This window comes from Gopherus evgoodei, chromosome 5, assembly GCF_007399415.2.
Source record: "Gopherus evgoodei ecotype Sinaloan lineage chromosome 5, rGopEvg1_v1.p, whole genome shotgun sequence".
In the NCBI taxonomy this organism is placed as follows: Eukaryota; Metazoa; Chordata; order Testudines; family Testudinidae; genus Gopherus; species Gopherus evgoodei.
This window is the reverse complement of record NC_044326.1, coordinates 454,776-465,342: the sequence shown is the minus strand read 5'-3', so window position 1 is coordinate 465,342 and position 10,567 is coordinate 454,776. Positions and strand designations below refer to the sequence as shown.

Below are 10,567 nucleotides of genomic sequence, written 5' to 3'. Positions count from 1 at the left end.
GAGCTGTGGTCCCCCTGCCTAGGAGCTGGACCTGCTGCCCACTTCTGGGGCGCAGCGTTGTGCCAGGACAGGTAAGGACTAGCCTGCCTTAAAGCTGCAGCACCGCCGACTGGGCTTTAGAGGGCCTGATCGGCAGTGCTGACCGGAGCCACAGAGTCCCTTTTGGACCCAGTGTTCCAGTTGAAAACTGGACCCCTAGTCCTCCTCAGCAACATACAGTGTTTATTCGCTAACTGGCACATGGCACAGGGAGCCTTCGGGTAGTCTAGAGAACTGTAGCTTCCAGCACAGTCCATCCTGGTCAGCCCAGAGCCCAGCCAGGCTGCAGTGACCCCTTGGTGCAAGCTCTGTCTGACCTGCTTTGTCAGACTCCAGGTGACAGCCTGACTCCTGCCAGCAGCCGCCCTTCTCTCTCCCCTCCCGACCCCCCTTGGATCTCCAGCTGAGGAAATGCTGCCCAGCCTGCCTGGGAGAGGCCAGGAAGACCAAGTCCCTCTGGGGTGTTGGTTGCTAGGTGTCAATGGCCTGGTGATTGGATTTGCCATTGTCTTAGCAGACGCTGCATTGAGATGGAAACTCAGGCCTGGTCTACAGTAGCAAATTAGGTCAGTAAAACTGTCCCTTAGGGGTGTGAAATCCACACACATAGTGATGCAATTAAACTGACCTAAAGCTCTAGAATTAGTACTAAACTGCCAGGAGAAGCTGCTGCCTCTCCAGGAGGCAGATTACCTCCTAGGTGGACTTCACTGAAGTGCTACAGCGGTGCCAAACAACTCGTTGACACCCGCACCTGTGTCTCCCAGCCTGCAGTTAGCACAACCACCCCCTTCCACACGCTGGCTAACCATGGAGCATGCAGGGGAAACTGAGGCACATACAGGACTCATACAAATATTACTATTTCTTCATACAGCCCTCCCAGCCAGCCCCCAGAGCCTGATACCCAAGAGACAGAGAGCCAGGCACGCCAAGCGGACATTGGCCAGTTTGTACAAACCATGCTTCCCAGAGAGGAACAATACTCCAGAAATACTCCCTTCCATCTGCTTCTCTGGGGACCCATCAGTCCTACAATCCTGCTGCTGTTTAATTCGCTGCGTCTTTGGAACTGAATCCAACAACCATTTACAGAAGCCTCATCCCCAAAATACCCAAGGGCAACCACAAGTGTGCCAGGCCTGTGCTCTAGTTCCCTCCCTTCATAGAGTGGCTGGGAAATTCTCTCTGCCCCCCTCATGGTCGTCTGTCTCTGAGAACTCATGGACGAAGGTTGAGGTCCTGGAGGATTGAGAAGGGCAAACATTGCACCTATCTTTAAAACGAGCGTAGAGGCTGTGAAATGTATGTTTGAGGTGTTGGGACAGCTGAAAGGATGCCTGGTTGTACAGCAAGGAAAGAGAGCAGCCAGGTAAAAGCTGAGCCAGCAATCTGACAGGTGAACAACTGGCTCAGCAAACCAACCTTAGTGCCAGGCAGAAAAAAGAGTTTATCCAGTATAATGCATAACCCTGTGCGTGTATTTAAGGCATGCACCAGACGTGGGGGTGCACTTGCATTTAGCCCTGTGCTGGGCCCCATTTTGGCAGACTCATCACTCGCTGAAGCAGCACATAAAATCTTTCTTCAGCTCAAGAGTGTCTGTGAACCCAGGCGTTCTGGGTGGCAGAAAAGAACTGGTCCCAATGGGGAACAAAGAGGACCCAGGGAATTATAGACCAGTCAGCCCAACTTTGATACCTGGAAAGATACTGGAACAAATTATTAAGCAACCAATTTGTAAGCAGGATAATAAGTAACAGCCAATGTGCATTTGTCAAGAATAAACTGTGATAAACCAAGCTAATTTCCTTCTTTGCCAGGGTTACTGGCCTAATGCAGGGGGAGCAGCAGACACGAAGTTAGTAAGCCTTTTGACACTGCACACCTCTGGCACGGCTGCTCATCTTGTGCCGGTGTCTCCCGTGTGAGCTCACAGAAGCCAACGCACCCGCACTGCAGTAAGCTCTTGTGTGAATGCTCCATATTGGCGGGAAAGAGCTCCCCCATTGACATAATTACTCCACCCCCAGCGCGTGGCGGTGGCTGTGTCGGTGGGAGCAGCTCTCTTGCTGACACAGTGCTGTCAGCACTGCCGCTTGTATCAGTGTAACTCACCTTGCTCGGGGCAGGGGCAGCTCCAGGCACCAGCACGCCAAGCGCGTGCCTGGGGCGGCAAGCGACGGGGGGCACTCTGCAGGTCGCCGGGAGGGTGGCAGGCAGGTTGCCTTTGGCGGCATGCCTGTGGAGGGCCCACTGGTCCTGCGGCTACGGCAGACCTCCTGCAGGCTGCCGCTGAATCCGTGGGACTGGGGACCTCCGGCAGGCAAGCCGCCGAAGGCAGCCTGCCTGCCGTGCTTGGGGCGGCAAAATACCTTGAGACGCCCCTGCTCAGGGGTGTGGTTTTTTTACACCTCTGAGCAGCATAAATTATCCCCATCTAAGTGGCAGTGTAGGCAGACCCCCCCTGGCCGTGCTGAGGGGCAGCTGAGCCCTGGGGGCAGTTTCCTGTTGTTGAGGGATACGTGTCTGTTACACCGATCGCCCAACATTATAGTTTGAACTTTTCTTTCATCTTTATTGGACCCCCGGTGCATTCGCTAACAGCACCAGCTTTCCAGTGGGGGCTCTGCTGCAGCCTGGGGGAGCTCCATGATGTCCGACGACCAAACTCAGCCCTAATCAAATATCGGAAGCATCAGTGGGACCCCAAACCTGCTTCCCTAGGGACAGCACCGTCTTTCCTCCCGCTGGCCACTGTCAGCCTGGAGAGCAGCTCAGCACCCACAGGTGCCAGGCCTGGCAAACCCTGCTGCCCCCTCAATGCACATGGCCCAGCTTCTGCCAGCAGCCGTGCCTCTGCCCTGCACCAAGTCCCCTGGCTCCTGCCCCGCCCCCAATCCCCTGCCCCGACCCCAATCCCCTGCCCCTGCCCCGACCCCGCCCCCAATCCCCTCCCCCCCAGCCCTGCCCCTGCCCCCAATCCCCTGCCCCTGCCCCGACCCCAATCCCCTCCCAACCTGGCCCAGCCCCGGCCCTGCCCCCAATCCCCTCCCAACCTGGCCCAGCCCCGCCCCGCCCCCAATCCCCTCCCCCCAGCCCTGGCTCCTGCCCCGCCCCCAATCCCCTCCCAACCTCGACCCCAATCCCCGGCCCTGCCCCCAGTCCCGCCCCCGCCCCAATCCCCCACCCCCCGGGGCCGAGCCCCCACTGAGCCCCCTGCCCCTGCCCGGACCTTGGCTCGGCCCCTATGGCCCCGCCCCCAACGCCCCTGCGCCTTCCCCTTCCCCGGGGGGCGGGGCCGCGCGCTGCCCTCAGTCAAGATGGCGGCGGCGGCCTCAGGCGCGGGGCGCTGAGGGCGGAAAGCGGAGCGGCCGGGCCCAGCTGCGCGGGGATCGGGGCCGTCGGGCCGGCCGGGGCCATGGCCTGTTACACGGCGAACTGGGACCCGCTGGGGGAGGAGGCGTTTTACCGGTCAGTGCCGCGGCGGGCACCCGGCACGGGCCCGCCCCCCCCCGTGCCCCCCGCCCCCAACCCCCTCCTCCGTGCCCCCGCCCCCTCCTCCTCCGTGCCCCCCGACCCCCTCCTCCGTGCCCCCCGCCCCCACTCCCCCGCCCCAGACCCCCTCCTCCGTGCCCCCGCCCCCCTCCTCCTCCGTGCCCCCCGCCCCCGACCCCCTCCTCCGTGCCCCCCGCCCCCCGAACCTCCCGCCCCAGACCCCCTCCTCCGTGCCCCCCGCCCCCCGAACCTCCCGCCCCAGACCCCCTCCTCCGTGCCCCCCGCCCCCACTCCCCCGCCCCAGACCCCCTCCTCCGTGCCCCCCGAACCCCCCCGCCCCAGACCCCCTCCTCCGTGCCCCCCGCCCCCCGAACCTCCCGCCTCAGACCCCCTCCTCCGTGCCCCCCGCCCCCACTCCCCCGCCTCAGACCCCCTCCTCCGTACCCCCCGCCCCAACTCCCCCGCCCCAGATCCCCTCCTCCGTGCCCCCCGAACCCCCCCGCCCCCACTCCCCCTCCTCCGTGCCCCCCGCCCCAACTCCCCCGCCCCAGACCCCCTCCTCCGTGCCCCCCGCCCCAGACCCCCTCCTCCGTCCCCCCCGCCCCAACCCCCCCGCCCCAGACCCCCTCCTCCGTGTCCCCCGAACCCCCCCCGCCCCAGACCCCCTCCTTCGTGCCCCCTGCCCCCCGAACCCCCCCACCCCATAGACTCATAGACTCTAGGACTGGAAGGGACCTCGAGAGGTCATCGAGTCCAGTCCCCTGCCCTCATGGCAGGACCAAATACTGTCTAGAACATCCCTGATAGACATTTATCTAACCTACTCTTAAATGTCTCCACAGATGGAGATTCCACAACTTCCCTAGGCAATCTATTCCAGTGTTTGACTACCCTGACAGTTAGGAACTTTTTCCTAATGTCCAACCTAAATCTCCCTTGCTGCAGTTTATGTCCATTGCTTCTTGTTCCGTCATTGGAGGCTAAGGTGAACAAGTTTTCTCCCTCCTCCTGATGACACCCTTTTAGATACCTGAAAACTGCTATCATGTCCCCTCTCAGTCTTCTCTTTTCCAAACTAAACAAACCCAATTCCTTCAGCCTTCCTTCATAGGTCATGTTCTCAAGACCTTTAATCATTCTTGTTGCTCTTCTCTGGACCCTTTCCAATTTCTCCACATCTTTCTTGAAATGTGGTGCCCAGAACTGGACACAATACTCCAGTTGAGGCCTAACCAGCGCAGAGTAAAGCGGAAGAATGACTTCTCGTGTCTTGTTTACAACACACCTGTTAATGCATCCCAGAATCATGTTTGCTTTTTTTGCAACAGTATCACACTGTTGACTCATATTAAGCTTGTGGTCTACTATGACCCCTAGATCTCTTTCTGCCATACTCCTTCCTAGACAGTCTCCTCCCATTCCCATGTGTGAAACTGATTGTTCCTTCCTAAGTGGAGCACTTTGCATTTATCTTTATTGAACTTCATCCTGTTTACCTCAGACCATTTCTCCAATTTGTCCAGATCATTTTGAATTTTGACCCTGTCCTCCAGAGCAGTTGCAATCCCTCCCAGTTTGGTATCGTCCGCAAACTTAATAAGCGTACTTTCTATGCCAACATCTAAATCGTTGATGAAGATATTGAACAGAACCGGTCCCAAAACAGACCCCTGCGGAACCCCACTTGTTATACCTTTCCAGCAGGATTGGGAGCCATTAACAACTACTCTCTGAGTACGGTTATCCAGCCAGTTATGCACCCACCTTATAGTAGCCCCATCTAAATTGTACTTTCCTAGCTTATCTATAAGAATATCATGCGAAACTGTATCAAATGCCTTACTAAAGTCTAGGTATATCACATCCACCGCTTCTCCCTTATCCACAAGGCTCGTTATCCTATCAAAGAACGCTATCAGATTAGTTTGACACGATTTGTTCTTTACAAATCCATGCTGGCTATTCCCTATCACCTTACCACCTTCCAAGTGTTTGCAGATGATTTCTTTAATTACCTGCTCCATTATCTTCCCTGGCACAGAAGTTAAACTAACTGGTCTGTAGTTTCCCGGTTTGTTTTTATTTCCCTTTTTATAGATGGGCACTATATTTGCCCCCTTCCAGTCTTCTGGAATCTCCCCCGTCTCCCATGATTTCCCAAAGATAATAGCTAGAGGCTCAGATACCTCTTCCATTAACTCCTTGAGTATTCTAGGATGCATTCCATCAGGCCCTGGTGACTTGCAGGCATCTAACTTTTCTAAGTGATTTTTTACTTGCTCTTTCCTTATTTTCTCTTCTAAACCTACCCTCTTCCCGTAAGCATTCACTATACTAGACATTCCTTCAGACTTCTCAGTGAAGACCGAAACAAAGAAGTCATTAAGCATCTCTGCCATTTCCAAGTCTCCCGTTACTGTTACCCCCTCCTCATTGAGCAGTGGGCCTACCCTGTCCTTAGTCTTCCTCTTGCTTCTAATGTATTGATAAAAAGTCTTCTTGTTTCCCTTTATTCCCATAGCTAGTTTGAGTTCATTTTGTGCCTTTGCCTTTCTAATCTTGCCTCTGCATTCCTGTGTTATTTGCCTATATTCATCCTTCGTGATCTGACCTAGTTTCCATTTTTTATATGACGCCTTTTTATTTTGTAGGTCACGCAAGATCTCAAGGGTAAGCCAAGGTGGTCTTTTGCCACATTTTCTATCTTTCCTAACCATCGGAATAACTTGCTTTTGGGCCCTTAATAGCGTCCCTTTGAAAAACTGTCAACTTTCCTCAGTTGTTTTTCCCCTCAGTCTTAATTCCCATGGGACCTTGCCTATCAGCTCTCTGAGCTTACCAAAATCCGCCTTCCTGAAATCCATTGTCTCTATTCTGCTGTACTCCCTTCTACCTTTCCTTAGAATTGCAAATTATATGATTTCATGATCACTTTCACCCAAGCTTCCTTCTACTTTTAAATTCTCAACAAGTTCCTCCCTATTGGTTAAAATCAAGTCTAGAACAGCTTCCCCACCAGTAGCTTTTTTAACCTTCTGAAATAAAAAGTTGTCTGCAATGCAGTCCAGGAACTTATTGGATAGTCTGTGCCCCGCGGTGTTATTTTCCCAACATATATCTGGATAGTTGAAGTCCCCCATCACCACCAAATCTCCCCAGACCCCCTCCTCCGTGCCCCCCGCCCCCAACTCCCCCGCCCCAGACCCCCTCCTCCATGCCCCCCGCCCCTGAACTCACCATTGCCCCAGACCCCCTCCTCCGTGCCCCCCGAACCCCTCCGCCTCAGACCCCCTCCTCCGTGTCCCCCTGAACCCCCCAGACCCCTCTTCCGTGCCCCCCGCCCCCGAACTCACCTTTGCCCCAGGCCCCCTCCTCTGTGCCCCCTGCCCCCAACTCCCCCGCCCCAGACCCCCTCCTCCGCCTCACCCCGAAACCTATCATCGCTTCACATACCCCTACCCCAGACCGCCTCCTCCGTGCCCCCCCAAACCTCCCTGCCCCAGACCCTTTCTCTGTCCCACCCCGAACCCTGCCAATTCTTCATATACCCCTCACTGCCCCCTGTCCCCCTTCATGCCCCCCACCCCAGGCACCTTTCTCTGTGCCCCCTCCCCTGCCCCCGAACCCCATCGTCCCAGGCTGCTCTCTGAGCTCCACATCACTGGTCCCCTCGGCATCCCATCCCCCTAGGGTTTTCCTATTGCCTCCTTCCCCTCCCCTTCCTGTTCCCAGCGCCCTCCCCCTTGTCCCAGGCTTCTGCTTCCACCCTCAGATTCCCACTCTGTCTTAGGGGGCCCCCTAGCTCCCCCACCTTCCTTCTCCTGCCCCATCCCCTCCTGGGTGCCCCATGTCTCCCTGCAAACCCAGCTTGAGCAATCATCCCCTTGCCCACCCCAACCGTCCTCTGAAGTACCCCCAAAGTGCTTCCTTCCCTCCCTACAGTGTGCCTCTTCCCTCTCAAACCCCACACCCTCGCCCAGCCCAGCTTCCTCTCCTAAAACTCTCCATCCCTGTAACACAAGGCCGCCAACCCCCTCTGCTCCCGGGCAGGGGGATGGGATCAGTGCTGTATAGATTTTATCCTCTCCACCCCAAATGGCCCTTTGTGAGACCTCTCCAGCCACACCCTACCCCACACTTTCTCCTTCCGAGCATGGCCCTCAGTTGTTCCCTAAATACCCTGCATTGCTGAGCCGTGAGCCCCGAAGATGCCGTTGCTGGTGCTGCCCCTTTTCTGCACCAGTAGCCAGTGGCACCAGTCACTGGTGGAGCCAGGATTCTGGAATGGTTGGCCCACAGGTCCATCTGGCAATGCCTGCGCCCCTGGGAGCGAGGCTGGGCAGCAGTGGCTCTGGGTGTGTTTGTGTGCAGCTCTCTCAGTTTCCAGTAACACCTGCCATTTGGTTCCAGGTGTGCCCACCTTCTGTGGCAGCAGGGCCAGGAAATGTGTCCAACCCTCATACTAGTGCAGGGTCAATAAAAGCTGCATAAAGGAGCCGTGTGTCCCTGAACACCCCTTCCCCCCCCAATAGATAGAGATACACTGCTGTTTGTGGGCCCCCGCAGGTATTAATACATACTCTGGGTTAATTAATAAGTAAAAAGTGATTTTATTAAATACAGAAAGTGGGATTTAAGTGGTTCCAAGTAGTGACACGGAATTGTTTTTGCTTTGCAAAAGGATTTTTTTTTTTGCTTTTAGCTTCAGGGAGACACTTATGGGGTCAAAATAATATGATCTCTGGTGGTCTCTTGGGAATCTCTGAGAACTGCAATAATAATAGATCCATAGATTTTAAAACGTAAGGCCCATTTCTTTGTAATCTCCAACCTTCCCCTGTTGCAGTCAGGATTTTATAACAGGATTTTATAACAGTATGTACATGGGACTTATTTTACCATCGGTGAAATGCAGCTGCCTCTGAGAGGGAACGTGACAGCTGATTAACAGCCCTGAGTAATGCTACAGAGCAGCTCAGAGCCAGGAGTGAACACAATCCCATAGCTTATTCAAACTTCAGAGGGATTGAGGGAGGCTGAATGAAGTTACCCAGACTGGAATTTAATCATAGCACTGGGTCTTAACCCTTTCACATCAGAGGTTGGATTTTCCTTGGATAGTTTGTCTGCAGCTGATCAATAAGGTACTTTAATTATAGCAGTGTGACGAACTGGGAATGTTCTTAATGTTGCTCTGAATACTGTGTTGGTGCCTCAGTGTCCCCTGTGCAGTTCTTAATATCTAGGTGGTGGGATAAGGGTGTGTGGTTGCTGCAGAGGAAGGGGCCAGTGCACCTAAATGCCTGACCCTCTGTCTCCTAGCAACTGATGGTCTGGGCCCCTGCTCTGCAAAGGTGCCAGCTGAAGGTGTTGGAGACAAAGAGATCAGGTGACCTCCTGGCCTGGGAAAGGAGCTGAGCAGAGAGGAGGGGCTGGAGGGGGTTGTTAGTCTGGAGCTGGCTGAGGGCAGACGTGGGGGTCTGGCTCACTGCCCCCCAGAATGGACCCAGCCGAGGGGTCCGGTTCGCTGTATCTACAAGCTCTGTTTTAGACCCTGTTCCTGTCATCAAATAAACCTCTGTGTTACTGGCTGGCTGAGAGTCACGTCTGACTGCAAAGTGGGGGTGCAGAACCCGGTGGCTTCCCCAGGACCCCGCTGGGGCGGGCTCGCTGTGGGAAGCACACGGAGGGGCAGAGGATGCTGAATGCTCCAAGGAGAGACCCAGGAGGTGAAGCCGTGTGAGCTTCTTGCCCTGAACAAGTCTGCTCCAAGGGAGAGGAGGCTCCCCAAAGTCCTGACTGGCTTGGTGGGGAGCAGTTCCAGAGCATCGCCCGGGGACTCCGTGACAGGCAGTAACCACAGTTGTCAGCTGAGATAGAAAAGGAGGGAGAAGGTCTCCTGGCACTGAAGTTTCAGGTTTTGCCTAGAAGGGGCCAAGGGAAGAGTTCTCAGCCACTGAACAGACTTGCATCATCAGATCAGTGAGGCAGCCTGGAGAGCCGCTTCCTGAGATCCCTCTGTCTCCTCACTCAAGCCCTGGAAGCTGTTTACTCTTTGCTGGGATGAGAGGAAAGAGATCAGAGAGGCCTGGTTCCAACTGGGAAATACCATCCCTGGCAGAGCAGCTGGTAAATAACGGATACCAGGGTAACGATTTGAATCCTCAGTGTTGCGTGAACCCGTTGAAGGCAAGATGCTGCTCTGTGGAACCCCCATCTGCCTCCATTTTTAGTTACCCTCCCGGCCTGTCATCCTGTGGAGCAGGGTTGGGCCTTGCCGAAGGAAAGGCTCTGGAGCTGACTGAGAAGGAAGAGTGACTGATCACTCTCAGGTCCCTAACTTCTCCTCTCATTTGTTTGCTTTGCTGCAGGAAGTTTGAATTGTACAGCATGGCATGGAACCTGAAGGAGGATCTGCAGGATTGCCTGGTGGCTGCTGCACCTTATGGGGGCCCCATTGGTACGGGGGGGACAAGTAACCTCTCCTAATGGAGAGAGGGTTATGGTGTGGGTTGTGTGACCTTTGGATGTTCTCATTCTCCAAAAGCTGCGAGCTCTGCTCCAGGCCAGGATGGGTGCCCAGTTTTGCAGCAGGTCCATTTGGATCCTGAGGTGCCAGTTTGTCTCCCTGACCACACGTGTGTCTCTCTCTCTCCTGGGCTAGAGCTTTAAAGCAGGATGCATTGATTTCAATCAAAGGGATTTAAATCACTGATTGTAATCATGGTTTAAATCAGCCAGCTGGAAACCTTGATTTAAATCATTCATTTGAATCATATTTTGCATTTGTACTTTCTAGTTATTTTCCTAAATAAAGGTTGATTCTCATTGGTTGGTTGCTATTTAAATATGTAGGTTTCCAACCAAGTTTAGCCTTTACCCTAAACTTCATGCTTTTTGTTGCTAACCAAGAGGGTACACTATACCTATATGCATGTAATTAAGCAATTATATTTTTTCATATTAATTTTTACATTTTTTATGATGATGGAAAATAGTGAATGATGCATTTCTTATTTACTAGATGGTT

The 10,567-nt window shown here is 54.5% G+C and overlaps 1 protein-coding gene across 3 annotated transcripts in view; it reads left to right on the top strand.

The window, feature by feature from the left end:
• Positions 1-3,388: 3,388 nt before the first annotated feature.
• Positions 3,389-10,567, top strand: part of VPS16 (VPS16 core subunit of CORVET and HOPS complexes) — a 29,612-nt gene continuing 22,433 nt past the window's right edge. For 2 of the 3 annotated variants that reach the window (XR_004000582.1, XM_030563947.1), the window contains exons 1-2: positions 3,390-3,513; positions 9,909-9,997. Coding sequence is in view for 2 of the 3 variants with exons in the window: in XM_030563947.1 (XP_030419807.1) it covers positions 3,461-3,513; positions 9,909-9,997 (142 nt within the window). In the remaining variant the exon portion in view is untranslated. Of the gene's footprint in view, positions 3,514-9,908; positions 9,998-10,567 lie in introns of all 3 variants that reach the window. The other variant, XM_030563949.1, reaches the window with a different exon arrangement.